Genomic DNA, 22,763 nt, shown 5'->3' on the forward strand with positions numbered 1-22,763 from the left:
GAAATCTGAATAGTCTGTATCTATTTAATAAATTGAATTTATAATTTAAAACTTACAAAGAAAATTCCAGACCCAGATAGCTTTATCAGTTAATTTTTCCAAACATTTAAGAAAGAGATAACACCAATCTTATACCAACATTTCCAAGCTCATTCTGTCAAACCAGTGTAATTTTGAAAGTAAAACCAGATAAGTATATCATAAGAAAAAGAATGCAAGCCAACACCTCTAATAAACATAAACTCAAAAGCCTTTTTAAAAATGTTTACTCAGCAAAAACACAGACAAATCAAATCCAGCAATATCTGAAAAAGGAAAATACATCACAAACAACTTATTTTAATCAAAGAGTAAAATGTGGACTTTAAATTTGAACACCAATCAATGTATTTATCACACTGACAAAAAAAAAATACTGAAATGTGTAATCATCTCAATAGATGCAAAAAAAATTTTTTTTCAATAATATCCAGTACCTGTTTGTCATTTCAAAAAGCATGCTAGAAATAAATTTTTTTAATCAAGCAGGAAATTAAAAGGGAAATTTCTTAATATGGTAACAGGTATCTACTTCCAAAAAATCTATCATGCATCATACTTATAATGGTGAAATATTGAAAGTTTTACCTTGAGATGAGGAACAAGAGTACTGCTCAACAGGAAACTCCTTGAGGTCCTCACTAGTATTATAAGGCAAGAAAAAGAAATATACAATATGAAGAATTAAAAGGAAGATATTAAACTGTCATTATTCATAGATACATAGGTGGTTACATATAAATTCCAAAAATAATCTACAGATATGGAATTACAAAAGCCCCCAAACAATCAAAATAATCCTGGGAATAAAGAACAAATCTGGAGTGGGGAGGGGGGAATGGAAGGATGGGGTAACTGGGTGATGGACATTAAGGAGGGCATGTGATGTATTGAGCACTGGGTATCAGATAAGGCTGATGAATCACAGACCTGTACCTTTGAAACCAATGATACCTTATACGTTAATTAATTGAATTTAAATTACAAAAATAAAACAAAATAAATGCTTGAAAACAAACAAACAAAAAAGAACAAATCTGGATTAGCACACTCCCTGATTTCAAACTATACTACAAAGGTACAGTAATCAAAACTGTACAAAAAACACATAGATCAATGGAACTATATAGAGAGCCCAGAAATTAAGCCACGTATATATATATGGCCAATTAATTTTCAACAAAAGAGGCAAGAATATACATGGGGAAAATCAAGAAATAGTGTTGGGAAAACTGGACAGCTACATGCAAAAGAATGAAACTGGACCACTATCTTATACCATATACAAAAATTAACTCAAAATGGATTGAAGACTTGAACATAAGACCTGAAACCATATTAATCCTAGAAGAAAACATAGGCAGTAAGCTCCTTGACATCAGCAATGTTCTTTTAGATCAGACTCCAAAGGCAAGGGAAACAAAAGCAAAAATAAACAAATGGTACTAAATCAAACTAAAAGCTTCTGCACAGCAAAGGAAACCATAAGACAATGAAAAACCAACTTACCGAGTGGGAGAAGATATTTACAAATCATATATCCAATAAGCAGCTAACATCCAAAATATTTAGAGAACTCATACAACTTAATAACAACCACCACCACAACAAAATAAGCCATCCGATTTAAAAGTGGGCAGAGATAGACATTACTAGACATTTTTTCCAAAGAAAATATATGCATGGCCGGCAGGTACATGAAAAGATACACAACGGGCGCCTGGGTGGCTCAGTTGGTTAAGCGACTGCCTTCGGCTCAGGTCATGATCCTGGAGTCCCTGGATCGAGTCCCGCATCGGGCTCCCTGCTCGGCAGGGAGCCTGCTTCTCCCTCTGACCCTCCCCCCTCTCATGTGCTCTCTCTCTCTCTCGTTCTGTCTCAAATAAATAAATAAAATCTTTAAAAAAAAAAAAAAGAAAGAAAAGATACACAACATCACGAATCTTCAGGGAAATGCAAATCAAAATCACAATGCTATATCACCTCACACCTGTCAGAATGGCTAGTATCAAAAAGACAAGAAATAACAAGCGTTGGCGAGGATGTGGAGAAAAGAGAACCCTCATGCACTGCTCGTGGGAATGTAAATTGGTGCAGCCACAATATGGAGATTCCTCAAAAAAGTAAACCCAGAACTACAATATAATCCAGCAATTCCGCTACCATCTATCCAAAGAAACTGAAAACACGGGGCGCCTGGGTGGCTCAGTCGTTAAGCGTCTGCCTTCGGCTCAGGTCATGGTCTCAGGGTCCTGGGATCAAACACTGCATCAGGGTCTGTGCTCCGCAGGAAGCCTGCTTCTCCCTCTCCCGCTCCCCCTGCTTGTGTTCCTGCTCTCGCTATCTCTCTCTGTCAAATAAATAAATAAAATCTTAAAAAAAAAAAAAAACTGAAAACACTAATTCGAAAAGATATATGTATCCCTATGTTCATTGCAGCATTATTTACCAAGTGTCCATCAATAGAAGAATGGATAAAGATGTGGTACTTAAGTACAATGGAATGTTACTCAGCCACAAAAAAAAAACGACCTTGCCATTTGCAACGACATAGATGGACCTTGAGAGTATTACCCTAAGTGAAACGTCAGACAGACAAATACTGACTAATTTTACATTTTACGTGTGCAATCTAAAAAATAAAACAAATGAACAAACAAAACTTAACAAAACCTAGACAGATAGACACAGAGAACAGATCGGTGGTTGCCAGAGGGGTGGAGAGTTATAGGGGGAGTGGGGAGGGAGATTGGAAATGGTAAAAGGGATCAAGAGATACAAACTTCCAGTTGCAAAATAAGTAAGTCATGGGGAATATAGTCAATAATATAGTATTAACTTTGTATGGTGACAGATGGTAACTAGACATGTGGTGATCACTTCACAATGTATACAAATGTCAAATCACTATGTTGTACAACAGAAACTAATATAGTATTGTATGTCAGTTATACCTCAGTTAAAAATTTTTTCCAATGAATAATTGATTTTATCAAGGTCAGCAATAAAAGATCAATATACAAAAATGGATTGCACTTCCTATATTAGAAGCAAAAGATAAGAAAATGGAATTTTAAAATGATGCCATTTATAAATATGACTGACTAAAACATCAAATTCTTAAGAATAAATCTAATGAAAGGTATCTAAGATTTTTACCCAGAAAACTATGAAACACTGTTACAGAGAGTACCCTTATGACTAGTCACAGATGGGAAGCATGCAAGTTTTCAAGATGTCAATTTTCCCTGAATTGATATATAGACTCAAGGCAATTCCAATCAATATCCCAGCAGGTTTTTTTCTGGAAATTGATACTGTCTCTAAAACTTGAGTAGAAGTGCAAAGGTCAAGAATAATCAACACAAGTGGAAAGAAAGGGGTAAGAGGGAATGTTCTGGGCAGCTAATAAGGTTCTGCCTCTTATGTGTGTGGTCGTTACACAGGTGTGTCCACATTGTAAAAAAAAAAATTATCATCTTGTGTAATTATGAATTATGTACACGTGTTGTACTTGAATTAAATATATGTGTGTATACATCTTGTACTTGAATTTAAAAGTGTATTTTAAAATTATCACTTAAAAAATTAATCAAATAATGTAAAAGAAGGAATCAATGACCTAAAGACCTGCATCAAGTTATAGGTGGGAGATAATCAAGCATAAGCACCCACCCTGACTAGCCAGCACCAGCCAGCTCTCTCCACCTGTCATCTTTCCAGATCAGATAATAAATATTTTCACCAGAAGAAAGCAGTAATTGCAGCCACACAATTTTTGACTTGAGATTTTCCTGTTTCTGCTCCTAATTTAACTGAAACGTTCTCCTCCCCCTTCCCTTACTCTCTGACCCCCACCATTTCTGTGTCCATCTCACTCCTCTGAAGCCACAGAGAAGAGCAGATTCAGGTAGAAGTAGAGGCAGTTAGAAAATAGATACTTGTAAAGGCATTCCTGCCATTTGTGCCACTTGAAATATTATCCCTTATGAGTTTTCTCACTGAATTAGTGCCATTTAATGTGTGCATATGGCCAAGGGGAAAATATAAAATTGATCAACGAGAACAGGAAAATTACTCTGGAGAATTTTTGTGGCTTTGTGAATTGTTGCTTGACATTGTGGTTTTACCAGATATAATGGCATGATTTACAATTTACAACAGGGCTTGGGCGATGCAGATACAAACATTTTTACTTAAAATACCAGGAGCAGATGGGGAAAAAAAATACAGACTGGACTTGGTCCAGATGCTGAGGATGTTGCCCATCTGACTCCCACGTGAAGGCATAAATAACACCAATTCCTCATCGTCCACGGAAATGCGCGAGAGTCCTCGCAAAGGTAATCCAAACAGTAGATAAATAGGAAATAATTCCTGTATGTCAAATTATTTTGAAGTCTCTGCGTTGCAGTCTGTGGTTCTGCTTGCTTTTTCTTATGGGGATATCTGATGTCCTAGCTATTCATGATATCGCACACAAAATTATGAAATTGCACCACGAAGACAAAATTCTAGAGGAGCGGGGAAGCTAAGAACTAGCTTCCCATTTTTCAGCTCTGTCCCAACATGCAATTCTTCCCAGCCACACATTTCATGCTGCAAATGGGCAATTTCACCTTTCAGACTGATAAATAAGAATCATGGCAAAGAGGGTAGATCTCAAAAGTCCTCCTCACAAGAAAAAAAAATTGTAACTGTGTATGGGGACAGACGTTAACTAGACTTATTGTGGTAATCATTTTGCAATATACACAAGTATCGAATCATTATGTTGTACACCTGAAACCAATATAATGTTGTATGTCAATTATACCTCAATTAAAAAAAAAAATCGTGGGTGCCTGGGTGGCTCAGTTGGTTAGGCGACTGCCTTCGGCTCAGGTCATGATCCTGGAGTCCCAGGATCAAGTCCCGCATCGGGCTCCCTGCTCGGCAGGGAGTCTGCTTCTCCCTCTGACCCTCCTCCCTCTCATGCTCTTTGTCTCTCATTCTCTCTCAAATAAATAAATAAAATCTTTAAAAAAAAAAAAATCGTGAGAGACTATAAAGATCCTGGACCTGGATCTTAGTATCAGGGCTTCCTCCAAGTAGCTCTGTGACATCTGACAAGACTCTCACTGGATCGAGATCTTGATTTTCTGATCAATAAACCTGATGGGAGCTGATCAGATGGTTGCTCAGTCTGACTCTGAGCACCCTGTGGTCAGTTTAAGCAGACCTCTCCTTCCTCTCAGACCACGATCTGTCTTTTCTAGTCCCACTGGCCTCAAAATCATTGTTTCCATTCTGAAAATTTCAATCTTCTAGTTCCTGTGGAACTCCAATTCAGGAGCAGATGGCAACAGTTATAAAAGCAATAAAGAAATTAAGTAAGCAACAGAGATGTTAACGAAGAGATGAAAGCAAGATTTGCCAGAGATAAACTGTAACATAATCTACTTACAATCAATAGAAAGTTGGCTGTATTTCCAATTATCCCGGTATCAGGAAGATGCTCGTCTCCTCTGAGGAAAGACCCAGAGGAAATGGGGTAGAGTGCATTAGGAGGGACAGTGGTTAGAGATAGGGAACAACTTCCTGGGAGCTGCTCAAACTGGAACACATTATAAGAGTTACCTGCCCCACATGTCGGGTTTTTCCCACGTGTATGTTGGCGGGGAAGAAGTGATGATAACCAAATTCTCAAAAGAAGTATACTTTAAAAAAAAAAGGGGGGGGTCAATAAGTCACATGATATTTTTCCATAAAAAGGTAGGGAGAAAAAGGGCAGTGTGAAAAACAATCGATAGGATGTCTCCACTCCAAAAAGGTTAGGAATTGCCAAACTATGGAACCTCCGTCCCTGGGGGAGTCCTTTGAGAATAGACCCCCTGTTGGCCTCTGGGGAATAGTAGGGAATGCTGGGAGGCAAGTAAAAAAAAAAAAAATCACGTCGTTGCCAAACAGATGATTCTCCTTTGGGGACAAAATGAGAGCATGTCCCCGGCAGCATATTCCACAGGTTGCCGACTCTCTCGTAATGTGGTTTGTGAGGAGGTAGCGTGCTCTCTGTTCTTCTGCGCTCACTCCCTGAGCCATGCACAACTCACTTCTCACCTCAGTCCCGGGCCCTGTGGCAGGCACTGACTTCTCAGGGGAAGAGCCCTCATAAGAAGGTTTGAGAATGCCGGAAGCGCTGGTGGGGAGCTCAATGAGAGCATCTCTTCCCTTAGCTCTGTCCCTGGGTGTGGCTTAAGGGATGCTTAGCATCCCAGACTTTCAGGGAAGAGTAAGAAAGCTGTTAACAGAGGCTAACAAATTGTGTGAATTTCTCCAAAGAGAAATTAAGTGGATTACAAGGTAAACTGATTTTAGCAGGTTTCAAAGCTAACGTCAAAACATCTGGGAAGCCCTGCTCAGGGCACAAGGAAGATTTCTTGACCTCATTCTTTTATGTAACTTAGACAAATCACTTAACTTCTCTGGTCTCCGTTTCTACCAGAACCTTTTCCCACCAAGTATTGAGGTATTATACGAAAATGCGTATAATACAAAAGCGTGTCAGAGAAATATTTGCACAAGTGAGAACTAAGGAAAAATATGATTATAAACAGATAAAAAATAATAAAGTTTTAGGGGTATTCACACATAAAACATGGCATCTAGTCCTATTAAGCCAACGGAGAGAGGCTAAAATTTGGCCTCTGAGCTTTCTAGCAGCCAAAGCAGAGACGAAAAAACGATCAGTTATAAAATACAGGCTGTATGTATATAGTGCATAGGAAGCCAATCCTTTCCTTAAACAGATACCTGGAAAGAATTTTTAGAAGATCCTTATATGTGACGCAGGGACAGCATCCTCCACAAAATTCCTCAACCCTAAGAGATCCATGTGGCTCTTAATTTTCCCAATTTCCTACACATAGAATAGGAAAGATATCACTGGTCAACCAAACTCTTTCCATGGGAAATCGTGAAGTTCAACAGAACTGACCCCTAAAAGCCTGAGCACAAGAGATGGGAGTAATCAGGCTGAGGTGGGCTTATGAATGAATATGTCATGCCCACCGTGGAAAATCTTGGCCAGCTTGATGAGGCGTTTAGCAAGACCAGATGAATCCTGACGCTCAGTCTTTTACTTGTGTAAGGAACAAACTTATCTTTTATTTACCACTCAAAGCTCCACTAAGCAGGGCCTATGCCCAACATAAATATTATCTACAGGGCCTCTCACCATAACACACACATAGTAGGTATTTAGAAATATGTTCCCAGGTGATACAATGCATCTATAAATTTCTGTTCTCAACCTAATACTTCAGCATTAGCTATCAGTGAGTCTTCAAAATCATATCATAATTAAACTAAAAAATACACAAAAGCAAAATTCATCACTGTGTCAGGCTCAAAAGACTCCATTTTTACATGCTAAGCTCTGTTACCTAACCTCTAAATCAACCAACTGTTAGATGATGAATGTCAGTATTGATCCAGGCACAGTTTACTGACTTTTCTGAGAGACATTAAGTCTTTAGACATTCTTAGCCAGACCAGTTGGTCTCAAGATTTTGAGCTGGAACACTTTGTTCAAGTAAAATTCTCCTAGAAGGATATATAAAAAATAGCTGAGCTACTCTAGTTGTGGGGGCAGGGAGCCCCAAACACTCACTGCAGTTGGCATCAAAATTGGCCCCCCCCCCGCTCTCCCAAACACACCCACACGGCAACCACCCCAAGTCTTTGAGGACACGAGCTGGCCCAGCCTCCTCTCCCAGGTCAGGGAGCAGGGGAAAAGGAGGCATCCCGCAACTTGCCCAAGGTCACACGGTCTCCAGACCTACAGCCCCGGAACTGAACGACAAGGTGTGCAGAACATGATAGCAGACAAAAGTGAACGTGAGCCAGAAGAAATCACAAGTCAGAGACGTCACTGTACTACTAAGCCTACACGCACACACCAGGAGGTCCCAGGTCCCACCCTGATGTCTTCATCCTCAGGTAAGCCACAGCAGGGGTGCAAAGAGTACATCTTCACAAGGAAAAGGAGGGAGTCCAATGCCAGAAGAAGAAAAGGAACGAAAAGAGAAGTGGAACACCGTGCTCCAACCTTTGAGGACACCGTGTGGAGCCAGGCGACATTCCTCCCTCAAGCGTCTCCCGCGAGGGGCCACAGGAAGCCTCCTCCCTGCCTTCATGCTGGTCACCATCCTTCCTCCTCCCTGCGGCCACCGGTGACTGTGGTCCTGAACAAACCCCCCAAACTCCAACTAATTAAAGACAAATAATTAAACACATTCAGGAGGGGGAAGGTTGGCAGAGCCCCCTGCATTGTGTGACCACCTTGGCACTGAAATGGTTAGAGACCATATCCCTCCACGTTGTCTCCTCTCATTGTGGTGGAGTGCTCTTGAGAACGTTATTAGCTGGGTGTGCGCCTTGCCGTTTTTCCACACGAGGCAGATGGGTAATTACGAAGCTAATAGTCTGATTGAGAGAAATCAGATGCAGTGGTTTGCCCAATTAGATGATACATTAGCTTCCTTCTTTGTAAGCAGCTAATGTGTGAAGCAAAGTGGTATTTTCGAGGGTCAGAATCCTTAAACAAGTGCCGAGTTGCAGATTATTGTATCTCTCTTTTTTTTTCTAATGGAGGAAAAGTGCTAAGTCTTCATTACTAAAAGCATAGAAAATGCAAATCAGCTTCTGAAACAAAAGAGAGAAGGGACAGGCGAGAATATTTGGTGTCCGATGTGTCAACCTACAACATCAATTACATTGAAATGCAATGCATGGCAGCCTAATCAAGGATAGTATAATTGTAATAATTGCGTGCTTTTGTTGGAGAGCTGCTGCTGTTGTTATTTGTCAACCATTTGTTCCTCTCTATTGTTGAGGGGGGGAAAGATTTTTTTTTTTTTTAATGTAACTGGGAGATTGTGTAGGTAATGGGTGAGCGGGCGGCCATCCTCAGAATGTGTATGAGGGGTCTTGCTGCCCTGCTCCGTGGCGGTTCCCGTGGTCCGAGTGAGTCGCTGGGACAGTGATGTGAGCTGGGAGCAGACAAGGGCAAAGTGGCTGGCCATGCCAGGGTGGGCTGCAGCCTCTATCCATGTCCCCGGGGTCCTGGGGCAGAGGCAAGCCAAGCGACGGGCCTGAGGAGGCTGGGAGGAAAGGGGTGCCGGTGGAAAAAGCCTTCCTCACGCCACATCCTTCCTGTCCTCTGTAGCAAACCCTGAGTTCTCCACCTCCTCCTGCTTCTCTAAGTTGGGGCCTCGAGAAGGACGAGAAGGACGTGCTTTGTCTTTGTAAAGGATCACCGCCTGCAGAACTCCCAGTGGGGAATCCTGGTTAAAACACCAACAACGTGGAAGGTGCAGGAGCTGGCGCATTAGCCCAGATGGCACCGTCCCCCAGGGTGCAGATGGGAGCACGAGGACCAACGTTAAACCCCACCTGGTCCCTCACTGGCCCGGCAAGCCCAGCCTCTCCAAGGCCTCCTTGTCCCCCACGCACTGCAGGTTCAAGAATCGCCCTGAGCAGAGCCCGCCCTGTGGAGAGACTCCAAACCAGGATTATCAGCCTCGGGCAGATAGAAAGGCCCTCCGATCACTTCTGTCATATAAACAGATTTCTTCTCCTCTCCCTCCCCCACCCCCACTCACTTCTTCTTCACGTGTATGGGTGTTTCCAAAAACATACTTCTAGAGAAGAGAGAAGAGAAAAAGTCGGCATAATGGGCAACTCTGGGAAGCAAAAGGAAAGAAGACACAAAGCAAAACAAGGATGTTGGTGGAAAGCCGAAGTTGAGCAGGAAAATTCTTCTTAGGAGAAGCTCTCAGCATTCAGATCAGATAAGAGGTTTATTTTCTCACTTCAATTGGTCTTGCCAATAGGTTGAAACAGAGGCACAATGGAAATGGGCTGAAACATTTAACAGAGCTGTTAAATCTCATTCTCCACAGCTAAAAAAGAACAATCCCAGACCGTCTTTACCGAGGGGAGGCTTCATGGGCTGTAGGAGGCTTTGCGTGTATCCCTGACAATCCTGTACATACTCCAAAACTCACACTAATTAAAAGCAAATAATCAAATACATTCAATTTGAAAAGTTGGCAAACTCGTGTGTATTATTGCGTTAGCACCTTGGCATGGAAATGCTCACATCGCGCTAATCTCGTTGTGCAGAAGAGCTCTTGAGCTTGCTATTCACCCAGCCCATGCCCCCTCCTCCCCTCTGCTCCCCTTTGGGCTGCCTCCCCAGGCCCCAGCCCCCTGTGGCTCCCCCATCAGCTCTCCCACATTTAACAGCAAAATAGGAACAGCCACTGGGGCCTCCACAAGGGCCTTTGCTTTCATTTGCATCTGACAGAGGTCTGAGGTGAAGAGGTCCTTCCTCTCCCTGGCTTCTTATTTATTTAGAGAAAGAAGGTCCCCAAGATATGAGGTTTTTAAATAAAGTTTAAAGCAGTAAGCCTTGGCTAAGCCGTCCGCAGTTGCCATCCTCCTGCCCATCCCCCCCACCACCATGCCACCCTCCTGGGGACTCTCCTTGTCAATCTGGTGGCCAAATCTGAGCGACGAGCTGACAACAGAAGAATCCTTCGGATCCAATGCTGCTGCCCCTGGGATTTGAGTTTCTTGGGGGCTGGTTGAGGGATGAGAGGATGGAGTTGCCCAGAGAAATGTGAAACTCCTGCCATCAAGAATGGGGGCGAGATGAGCTCAGACCAGCCAGAATTTTTCTGGCAGATCCGCTACCTGAGGCACATTTGTCTTTCATCCTGGGCCGCTGCCAATCACAGCCTCCCCAGTATCCAGGGCTAGGAGGAAGATGGGCAGCTTGTCCTCAGCTCTGAACAAAAGAAAAACAAATAAAGTCACATTCAGCTGCATGACATTCATGTCAGATGGAAAAGGAGCAGGTCACACGGGCAGTGCGTGGAGCTGGTTGCAGGAGGAAAAGCACGGCTGCCTGAACCCGGAGCTGGGTCTGGAGAGCTCCTAGAAGTAGATGCTTGAAGACACCATGGGGTTTCCTTGCCAGTGAGACTCCTGATTTGTCTGCGGGTGAGGCCTAGAAGCTTCCTTCTGCGAGTCCGAAATTCCAGACCACTTTCCAGTATGTCTCACAGCACAACCTATGGGTACCAGTCAAGAGCATAGACCTAACTGGTGTTTTCATTACTTTGGAAAGAATGCTTTGAGAAAAGCATTAGGGAAGTGTCTTGGTTGAATCCTTTCTGTTGCAGCACCTAGCCAGAACAAAAATGCATTGAGTTCTTGTGAAATCTGACCATGCCCTTCTCCCCCCTCCTGGTCTGGTTCACGGCTTCATCTGCATCTTCTCACTGTTAAAATGACCCCTCTTTCTTTGCCAGGTTTCTGTTCCTTGCTTCATTCACATCTCAGTTACTTGTTCAATCATTCACTCCTAGATATAGTCAGTCAACAAATATTTATTAAGTAATAGGTTCTATTGGTACTATCATCGACCCTGAGAATACAGAAGTGAGTGGGGTTGGATCCACTAATTCCCCTTCTGGGTAGATACCCAAAACAATTGCAAGCAGAGCTGAAGAGATACTTGCACACCCATGTTCATGGCAGCACTATTCACCGAAGCCTAAAGACAGAAACACCCGCAATGTCCATCGATGGATGAATGGATAAATGTGGTCTATACACACAATGGAATATTACCCAGCCTTAAAAAGGAAGGAAATTCTGATATATGCTACAACAAGGATGAACCTTAAAAACATTATGCTAAGTGAAAGAAGCCGGACACAAAAGGACAAATATTGCATGATTTCCACGTACATGAGGTTCCTAGAGTAGTGAAATTCACAGAGACGGGGGCTGGTTGGGGGAGGGCGAAATGGAGAGTTAGTGTTTAGTGGGTCCAGGGTTTCAGTTTGGGAAGATAAAAACATTCTGAAGATGGAGGGTGGTGATGGTTACATGATAATGTTGGGTGTATTTAATGCCACCAAACCTTACGCTTAAAAATGGTGAAAATGGTCAAACTGATGTTATATATATTTTACTACCATAAAGAAGCAAATACAAAAGAAAAACTAATAAGGTGAGTCACAGTCCTCAAGGAACTTGGAGTCTAGCAAGGGAAGAAGGCAGGTTTAAAAAATATACATAGTAAGTGCAATATGGTGAGGTGAGTACTGTGACCACACAAGGCATGAAGCCGAAGTGGAGTTCTGCAGGGAGGCGGCTCCAGAGTCTGCAGACACGGCTGTCGAGCTGTCTCCAGATTGGGTCGTCTGAGCCTCAGTGTCCTCATCGGCAAATGGGGATAATCACTTCCCCCTTTGCTGCAGCCTCCATCTGTCGAGCACCTACCCTGTATCAGGCACCATACTAAGCCCTTCAGTTCATCAAACCTCCCGTCTGACCAATAAAGTAGAAATTTTGCCACCAGTTTCCAAAGAAGAACCAAGATTAAGAAACTGGTGGATGTTCCACAGCCATGTAGCTAGTACACGGGAACACCAGGGTTTGAACACAGAACTTTATGAATTTCTAGCCCATGTATTTCTCACTATGCTAGCAGTTTGCAGACTGTAAAGTCTCATTCAAATTTAAGGGACAGCTAACTCAGAAAAACAAGTCTGGAGAAGAGAGGGGCTATGAGGGTCTCACTGTGCCCCCAAAAAAGATATGTTAGAGTCCTAACCCCCAGTACTTCGAAACGTAACCTTCTTTGGAGATAGCTTCCTTACAGAGGTGATCAAGTTAAGATAGGATATCAAGGTGGACCCCAATCCAGTAGGACTGGTGTCCTTATAAAAAGAGGAAATTTGGACAAGAGACACACACACACGGTGAGAACACTAGGTGAAGACTGGAGTTCTGCTCCACATGCCCAGGAACTACCAGGACCTAGAGAAACACCTTGATCTCCAACTTCTAGCCTCCAGAACTGCGAAAGGATAAATGTTTTTCTAAGCCATCCAGTTTCTGGTACTTGGCGACGGCAGTCTCAGCAAATGAGACAGGAGCCAACCCAGAAAAATTGGGAAGGGGGCTCTTTTGAGGTTTTAGAGAAAATCCACCTAGGGACCCTGGAATGCCTAGCAGACCTCAGGAGAAGGGGGACAGGGAGCAGAGAACTAGGATCCCCATTTTCCTTTCTTGCTATTCGCTGCTCCCCTCACCCATCGGAGACAGCCCTCTTTTTTTTTTTTTTAAGATTTATTTATTTATTTGAGAGAGAGAGATAAAGAGCATGGGGGCGAGGGGGCGGGCAGAGGGAGAGGGAGAGAATCCTCAAGCAGACTCCATGCTGATGCGGGGCTGGATCCCAGGACACTGAGATCATAACCTGAGCCAAAACCAAGAGTCGGACGCTCAACCGACGAGCCACCCAGGCGCCCCTCAAGATAGCCCTCTTTTATTTTTATTTTCATCGCATTTGTAAGTGTTGCTGGAACTTTACCAGCCATCCTGGCTGCCGTTTCACAGTACAGGACTGCTTTATCTTATGAGTCACAGGTGCTGTAGTGCAAAGGTTTTGTACCAGGTCCTGTGCCCCACAGAAGGCACAGGTAGGACCACCGTCTCCCACGTTTTTCTTTTGGGGACCTAGAACTCTAACCTGAAAGCCATACGCTGTCTGAGAAAAACAGGACAGCTCTGGAGCAGGGGCAGAGTTCCGGCCTAAACTGGTCTGGAAGCCAAGGCAAGCGGGAAGCCACGTCCCCTCTTCCAATCCCCCCCGCAGTGGCGAGATTAAGCAGAGGGCTTTGCAAAGGAACTCCAGGAAAATACTGATAAATTGAAGAGCAATCGACAAGGCACTCAGGCTCCCTCCCTGAGCTCCACCTAGCCCCCTAAATTTGTGTCAAATCTTCTCTTTTGTCCCCCTCAACTAAGCCCATGTGCGAATGGAAATGTTTTTGTGCATTAAAGAAAATCAATGACAACATCTCAAAAACAATTTCAAGCTCCTCTTCCTCCCACAGGGTGGCAAAGTCAGACCCTGCAGTGCTGTACAAGGGTCCCAAGGAGAGCCAAACCCATGTGGGTGGCAGAGTTCCACTAGAACAGAGTCACAGATGCTCACTTCTCTCCTAACACAGGCCACCGTTCCATAGAGCCAGCCAGCCTAGGAAAATGCTAACTCTCTTCCCATAGTCCTTAAGTTGCAGTCCTCAGTTGATTTCTGTGCAGTTTTTGTCCCTGACCCAAGTGTGGGGCATCTTTGGATGCAGCAAGATGTGAGCCCTGAGGCAAGGGAGGGGGGAGGAGGCTAATGGAAACTGTGTAAGATTTAGGGTCAGTAGATCTGGATTCGAACATCAGCTCTGCCACTAGCTCGCTGTGCAACCTTATGCCAGTCACTTAACCTCTCTGAGTCTCAGTTTCCTCCTCTTTCAAGTCCGGATGATCACACAGATCTTGCCTGGGTATTTTAAGTAGGAAATGAGGTCATAAAATATAGGAACTGGTACCCAGTAAGTGCTCACTAAATGGCTGAATACCGCTATCATGTTGATCACTAAGGAAGGAGCTGAGGCCAAACCAGTTGCCCACTGACCCCCTCCCACCCCAACCACAGCCGCACCCAGGCAGATAAAACAGGCAGTGTGACCACTGTGCTGTTGGCTGAGGGAGAGCCCTCAGAAGCACCTGCAGGAAGGGTGCCGCCTTTGGAGGTGATGGACAGCGAGTTTCAGCCTCCAGTAGACAAAGAGATTTATTCTTAACAACTAAAATAGGCAAACGCGTGCAGTCAGGCCAGGAAGAAGGGGGGGAGGGGTGAGGAGTCACACTGCGGCAGATGTCTTGGCTGGGAGAGAAAGTTCTAGAGAATGCGCTGTGGGTTGGGGAACAGGGGGGCTTGGGCTCAGTTCAGAACAGCCCAGCTCCCTTCCAGACGTGAAACGAGAGCAGCATCCAGAGGGATCCCCGGGAGACCCCGGCGTGCAGGGCCTGGCAGCCCGGCTGCGGGGGGCGGGCGGGGGGAGCCGCGCATGCTCGCCGTTCTGGGAAGCACAGTTGGTGCACCTGAGCGAGCTGGAAAACCCTCGCCCCTGGGGAGGAAAAAGAAGATGGGATTTCTCCTGGGGTCAGAACAGGACCCCGCTGGCCAGAGACAATGGCTCCAAGAGCCTCAACAACCCCACCGCTGTTGACGAGGGAACTCAACACCCCGGAGATCGGAGATCGGCGTGTGAAATCTGCGCTGGGGAAGACAGTCCTCATTTAGCAGAGAAAGCGCGGCGCTATCTATGTGTGAAAGCTTTTTTAACACTGTTCCCTGCTCTCCATATGGCAAACTTCACCCAAATTAGGAGGAACTGATGAACAAAACTCCAGCAACTGGAAAATGAGAGCGAGCTCCAAGAGCCCATCCCAGAGGCAGCCCGCGCTGCTCCCCGCCCCCAACCCACCCTCAGCAGGGCCCCACAGGGCAGGGTGTCTGGCCTCCTTATCCTCACAGCAATACAACCTCCCCTGGGTCCCCAGATGCTCCCCGCGGGGCAGGGCGAAGCGTGTTCCCTCTCCGTGGATGAAAGCGCCGTCTCCAATAGTTAAAAAAACAATAGCCACCATTTCTTGTGCATTCACTGCGTCCTAGACAGCATACCGGGTGCCTGGCTCATATTATTGCAGGTGTCCTCACCAGAACCCCGTGACAAGGTGTCTTTATGCCTATTCAAGGTTGGCAAAATTGAGAATCAGGTTGCCTTTTGCGCAAGGCGGCACAGGAAGATTCAGAGGCAGACTGATTCAAGCAAAGTCTAGATGCTCAGGTCCACCCTCCGCTTCTCCAGAGCTAGCCCAGGAGTGGGGTGGAGGCTTGGCTCCGACGCAAACGGAGAGGAGGCTCCCACTGCGGCTGGCAGGGAGCTACACCCCTGCCCCTCAGTCAGAGGGCAAGGGCGAGACACTCCTGGGCTCACAAGAGGGGTGGGGGCAGGGGGGTGGATTTGTAGGGGCCACAGAATCAATGACTCAGAGGCCGTGAGGCCTGGAGGGAAATTTAATGACCTATAGCATTCCCTCTTGGAAAAGCCAAGGGTCAGGGAGACAAAACTGAATCACATGGCAAAGGGATGTAGTAAAACAGCTGGGTGCCAACTACCCGGTGTTTGTCCTACAGACTTCCATGAAAGGAACTAACCTCCCTTGTCAGTCTCCTGCCTGCCTCTCCCTAGTCCTGTCCACCGCGGAGGGGCGCCTCGGGAGAGGGGGCCGACTTTGTCTGGACTCCTGCTGCTTCCCTGGGACCACCCTCCGCCCAGCTGTCCCACCTTCGTGCTCCCTTTCCTGACCTCGTGTGACTGCAGCAATTCCTGATCGTCCTCGCACTGGCACCCTTCTGCCACGGCCCCTCCAGCCACATCCCTGTTGGCTTTTCCCCGGGGCCTGGGGGCCATGCCTGCCCCCCATCTCTCCTTCCAGCCTCCCTGGCGCAGTATGGCCAGTTGAAACGAAGCTCGATGCAAAGATGTTTAGAATGTTTATCTCGGCGATTGTATTATTTACAGCAACTCCGCGCTGTGCCCGGGGCATTGCGTGGTTTGAAAGACGCTATACAAACTAAATTTGTGTGGCATTGTTTGTTCTTCCACATTCGGCGAGACAGAACCAATCTACTAATCACTGTTTTTGCTCCTCAAATCAGGGACGCTCCATTTTGTGTGCATGGTGGCTAATCTGGAAATAAAGATTCGTAACAAATGTATAAGGAGCTCTGGAAGCAGTCGGGGCCTGATGAATGAAAGAGGAAAAGACAGTCGAGGGGAGGTCGGTGGGAGCCCCATGGTCCCTCCAGCAGGGACAGCTGCCCATCCCCGGGGTGATGGGAAGTGCCACATCTCATCTCCGTCCCCGGCAGACAGAACGGGCCCCAGGGAGCACTGTGCCCCAGACCTGCGCCGGGTCAGCTGCAGTCCGCCCGCAAGCCTCCCTGCCGCCAGGTCTTCGCCCCAAGGTCAGGTTCTCGGGAGCTGGGGCTGACCCTTTCGGAACATAAGCTCTCGAAGGGCCGTGGGGGAGGAGAGGAGAGGATCACACCAGGGGTAGGAATGACCACGTACACACCCGAGTCTGTTCAAGGACATGACAGGAGCGGAGCGGAGGGACAGTGCCTGGGAGTTCTGGAGCCATCCAGCTGGTCTGCAGCACTACTGAGTTTGCACTGAGCTAACCCTGGCCCCTCGCCCAACATGCAGGACCAGGGCTTAAGCAGCCTGTGTGCCGCCCCAGCTGAGGCGCGACCCCAGGGATTGGCCAAACTGGAACCCGTAAGGTCTGCACCAGCACGTTCCCCTGGGAAAGGGAATGCATCTGGCTTCATAGCCCAGCCCCAGCTTACTGGAAACAGGGCCACCCTCTCATTTTCTCCCTCCCCTTTTACCTGCGCACTCACTTCATGACCTGCCACGCTGCTCACTGCCTCCTTTCCCCAGGTAACCTACACCTGTGGCATGCCCTAACTTTTCCCGTCAGCTTGCCCAAACCGTGGGCATGCTTCAGTGTCCAAATCAGACACCGTCACTTTTCCTATAACGCCTTCCATAATCCCTCCCACTCCAAGCAAGATTACACAGTCACCATTAAGCCCCAGCTCCTCAGTTTGTATCTCTACAGAACGGATCCCACCGTAGCCCATGAAGCAGATGTGTGTGGGTCTGTCCCCACCGAACATAAATTCCTGGGGGACAGAGATCTGGCGTGGTCTTGTCTGCAGCACTCCTTTACCGCCAGCATCCAGCAGAGTGCCTGGTGCGGTGAGTGTGATCCCACTGGAGGACCCAGGTCATCCCTGCAATCGGTATTCCCCGCGATGTGGGGCCAGGTGGGCAGTAAAGGGGAGATGGTCATGGAAAACCCGCTCATGGTCCAAGACTTCACTGACTTCTCTTCTCCCTTCCAGAGACTTCCCTGGCACTTTCCAGGTTGTTCTAAAAGTTAACAATTCCCAAATAGTTCACATTCTCTTCATTGCCAAGTTGGAGCATGTTGTCTGCCAAGTTAAATTGTGGCCGAGTCGCTCAGCAATTTAACTGGTCTGATGCACGAGGCCTCATCATCCATTACCAGGAGCATTTAGAAGCGAGGTAATTACAGGCTGCATTCCTGAAGCCTGAGGCTCCGCGGCTACAATCCTGGAGTTTATTATAATAATAGTGATGGGGAGGGGTCCCAGAGATTCCATTTCCAGACTGTTCAGATTGGCACTAAAGAGCCCCAGAGGAAGGGATGGTAGACGCCACTGCTCCTCTCAAGGTCAACTCCACCCCAAGGAGGAGGCCCTGGGCTAAGCTACCCCCACCCCCACTCTCCTTCACCACTGGGAATGAAGTTGTCCAAAAGCAGAAGGGGTTCCCTCGATTTCTCCTGTCTCTAGCACCAGCCTTATCCCATGAGAGATGGCACAGAGGAACCCACTCTCTTAGCTTGTCACCAACAGATTCAGGCTGAATCATTGCTCTGGAATGAGCTGTAGGACAAGGGAAGCCTTACTGTGATTACAAAGCAAGCACCAGAGAGCAATTACTGAGTTTTCCAGATCTCACTTTTTAAAATGCATATACCCAGTTGAGGAAAAAATCCATTAGGTCCCTAATTATAGTATGATTAAGTTGGTATAAATTAGTATAACAGATTCTTTCCACCTCACTGGAGGGGCTTCAGTTTTTTAAAAACCATTTGATTCCGGGTGCAGGATAGGAATAAACTCCAGAGAAGAGGCAAGAAATAACCACACGGTGTTTGCTCATGGTCAACCTTGAATTAATAACGTAGTTAATTAATCAATAAATCAACGAGTTGTTGATTAAGTCAATGAATGGGCTGTTGGATAGAACAGGTCTTATTTGATCGTTCTACCTTTTCAGATGGAGCAAGCCAGTCTGAATCTCTGGTCCCAAGCCAGCCCAACATGTCGGCAATCCCAGGGACCTCAATGGGCAGAGCACCATTGGGTGTGGGAAAGTTGCAGAAGGGCTGCTCAATAAAGCTGGAGAGGAAGCTGTCCTGAGGTTTTCTGGGTTATAAAGAAAGACCCCTCCTTCCCCCCAGAGCACTGCCCAAACCCCACTCCTGCTTCCAGTTATGCATTCTGAGCCAGGGTGAGTCTTCAAAAGTCTTTCAAAGATTTGTACATGGTTACCAAGGAGATATTGCAGGTTCAGGTCCAGACCATCACAATAAAGTGAATATCACACTAAAGTGAGTCAAATGACTTTTTTTGGTTTCCCAGTGCATATAAAAGTTATGTGTACTATACTGTAGTCTAGTAAATGTGCAGTAGCATTATGTCTGAAAAAACCATGTGCACATCTTAATTTAAAAATACTTTATTGCTAAAAAATCCTAACCATCATCTGAGCTTTCAGAGTCATAATCTTTTTGCTGGTGGAGGGTCTTGTCTCGATATTGATGACTGCTGACAGATCAGGGTGGGGCTTGCTGACGGATCAGGGTGGTTGCTGCTGATGGATCAGGGTGAGGGTTGCTGAAGGCTGGGGTGGCTGCGGCCATTTCTTAAAATAATACAATAATGAAATTCGCTATATTGATTGAATGATTTCTGTAATATGCTATGCTGATTAACAGCATTTTACCCATTTTTGAAAGAATTTCTTTCAAAATTGGAGTCAATCCTCTCCAGCCCTGCCTCTGTTTTATCAAATAAGTTTATGTAATATTTTCAAGCCTTTGTGGTCACTTCAACGATCTTCACAGCATCTTCACCAGGGGCAGATTCCATCTTAAGAAATTACTTTCTTTGCTTATCCATAAGAAGCAGCTCCTCATCTGTTCAAGTTTGATCATGAGATTGTAACAGTTCAGTCCCATCTTCAGGCTCCACTTCTCATCTGGTTCTCTTGCTGTTTCCACCACATCTGCAGTTACTTCTTCCCCTGAGGTCCTAAGCCCCTCCAAGTCATCCACAAATCAACTTCTTCCAGACTGTTGTTCATGTTGAAGTTGGGGACCTCTTCCCACAAATCACAGGTTCTTAATGGCATCTAGAATGATAAATCCTTTCCAGAAGTTTTCAATTTACCTTGCCCAGGTTCTTCAGAGGAATCACTGTCTATGGCAGCTATAGCCTTAGGAAATGTAATTATTAAATAAGATGGCTCGAAAGACAGAATGACTCCTTGATCCATGGGCTGCAGAATGAATGTTGTGTTAGCAGGCATGACAACAACATTAATCTCATTGTACATATCCAGCAGAGCTCTTGGGTGACCAGGTGCATGGCCAATCATCAATAATCTTTTGAAGGGAATCTTTTTTTCTGAACAATAGGTGTCAATAGTGGGCTTCAAGAATTCAGTAAACATACGTGCTGTCATCCAGGCTTTGTTGCTCCATTTCTAGAGCACAGGCAGAGCATATTTAGCATAATTTCTAAAGGCCCTAGGATTTTTGGAATGCTAAATGAGCATTGGCTTCAACTTAAAGTCACCAACTGGGTTAGCCCTTAACAAGAGAGTCAGCTTGTCCTTTGAAGCTTTGAAGCCTGGCATAGACTTCTCTTCTGTAGCTACAAAAGTCCTAGATGTCATCTTCTTCCAAAAGGAGGTTGTTTCACGTACATTGAAAATCTGTTATTTATTGTGCCCACCTTCAGGAATTCTCTCAGCTAGATCTTCTGGATCACTTGCTGCAGCTTCTACGTTAGCACTTGCCAATTCACCTTGCACTGTTATGTTACAGAGATGGCTTCTTTCCCTAAACCTCAAGAACCAAACTCTGCTCCTGCAGCTTCCTCACCTCTCTCAGTCTGCATAGAATCGAAGAGAGTTAAGGCCTTGCTCTGAATGGGGCTTCGGCTTCAGGGAATGCCGTGGCTGGTTGGATCTCCCAATCCAGACCACTCATCCAGACCACTCAGACTTTCTCCACATCAGCAGTAAGGCCGTTTCACTTTTTATCATTTGTGTGTTCACTGGAGCAGCACTTTTAATTTCCTTCAAGAACTTGTCCTTTGTGTTCACAACTTGGCTGTCTGGCACAAGGGGCCTAGTTTTTGGCCCATCTCAGCTTTTGACATGCCTTCCTCATTGAGTTTCATCATTTTCAGCTTTTGACTTAAAGTGAAAGACGTGCAGCTCTTCCTTTCTCTTGAACACTTAGAGGCCACTGTAGGGACTACTGTAACAAATCACCACAAACGTGCGTGGCTGAAAACATCAGAAATTTGTTCTCACACAGTGCAGGAGGCCAGGAGTCTTAAAGGAAGGTGTCAGTGGGATGGTTTCCTTTTGGAGGCTCTGAAGGAGAGGTGTTGATGCTTCTCTCCCAACGAGCATCTATGGTGTTCCTTGACAGGTAGATACATCACTCTGATCTCTGCCTCCTTCTTCATGTCACCTCCTTCTCTGTGTCTCCTTATGTCTTTCTCTATCTCTTTGAAGAACACTTTCACAGGAATTGGGGCCTAATCCAGCATGTTCTCACCTCAATCCTTACTTTAATGACATGTGCACAGATCCTATTTCCAAGTAAGGTCATCTTCTGAAGTTCCAGGTTGACATGAATTTTAAAGGGATGCTACTCAACAACTCCATCTTCCTAGAGCAGGAAAGCAAGAGAAGAACTTCATGCAATCACCACAAAAGGAGTAAATGATGGGGAACGAGAGGCCTCGGGTGTGGTCCCTCTAAGTGAAGCCTCCCAATGGCCTCACCCACCTTCAGGACCCTGAGGATCAGAGCATGGATCCCAGGGCGTCATTAGATGGGCCTCACTCACCACATCAGGAAACTGAAAGTGAAGACCTCTGGGCAAGACTAACCGGAGAGGACAGGAAGGCCAACATCGTTTTTAGCTTCCTCTGTGATCTCCAAAGTATCTGCCTACGGTAGGACCTGAGCCTGAAAATCCGTTCCCAGCTGTGTTTGTGAGCCATGTGGCAGTAGAGAGCCCTCAAGATGGCGTTAATGATTCTCACCTCCTGGTAGTCACAGCCTTGTATATTTCCTTCCCACACTGACTAGATCTGACATGTGTAGCCAGCAGGATATTGTGGAAATAAAGGAGTGTGACCTCCGAAGCTAGATCATAAAAGATATTCCCACTTCTGCTTTGTTCTGTCTTGGTTCATTTGCTTTGAGGGGAGCCTGTTGCCATGTTGTAAAGATACTCCGGTAGCCCAGTGAAGAGGTCCACATGGATAGAAACTAAGGGCTCCTGCCAACGACCAGCACTGACTTGTTAGCCACCTGAGTGAACTGTCCTGGTACTAGACTCCCTGGATGTAGTCCAGTTTTTGGAAGACCGCAGTCCCAGCCAACATCTTAACTGAAACCACAGGAGACAAACACCCAGCTACGCCACTCCAAATTCCTAACTCCCAGAAACTGTGTGAGATAATAAATGTTTATTGCTGGCTTAAGCCACCAAGTTCTGTGGTATTCACTGTGCATCAGTAGATAGCTAATACACATACTTAGCTACATAGTCATCCATTTGTACATTATTCAATAAATATTTACAGAGCAAACAAAATGAGACAGGTACTCTTGGGAAAGGAAAAATTAACATGATCCATTCTCCCAAGGAGCTTATACCATAGGAAGACAAGATTCATAAACCCAATTAAAAGAGCAGCATGCACCAAGGGCTTCTGAATTTAAGAAAAGGCAGAAAGTGCACTGTGGGGTCCTGGGGACTGCTTCTCAGTCAAGATTCTCAGTTGCCAACAACAGAAAGCAACTCCAACTTCAGTAGAAAAGAGATTTATTAGAAGCATAATT

General features: G+C 45.6%; 1 protein-coding gene across 1 annotated transcript in view; it reads right to left on the reverse strand.

Annotated features, from left to right (window-relative positions):
• Positions 1–661: 661 nt before the first annotated feature.
• The window catches only part of RPS6KC1 (ribosomal protein S6 kinase C1), a 319,037-nt gene continuing 296,935 nt past the window's right edge, over positions 662–22,763 (reverse strand). Inside the window, exon 16 of the mRNA XM_081824820.1 lies at positions 662–680. Coding sequence (XP_081680946.1) covers positions 678–680 — 3 coding nt within the window. The 3' untranslated portion in view covers positions 662–677. The remainder of the gene's footprint in view (positions 681–22,763) is intronic.

Source organism: Leptonychotes weddellii, chromosome 6, assembly GCF_054177405.1.
Source record: "Leptonychotes weddellii isolate Sample4059 chromosome 6, ASM5417740v2, whole genome shotgun sequence".
NCBI classification, from domain to species: Eukaryota; Metazoa; Chordata; class Mammalia; order Carnivora; family Phocidae; genus Leptonychotes; species Leptonychotes weddellii.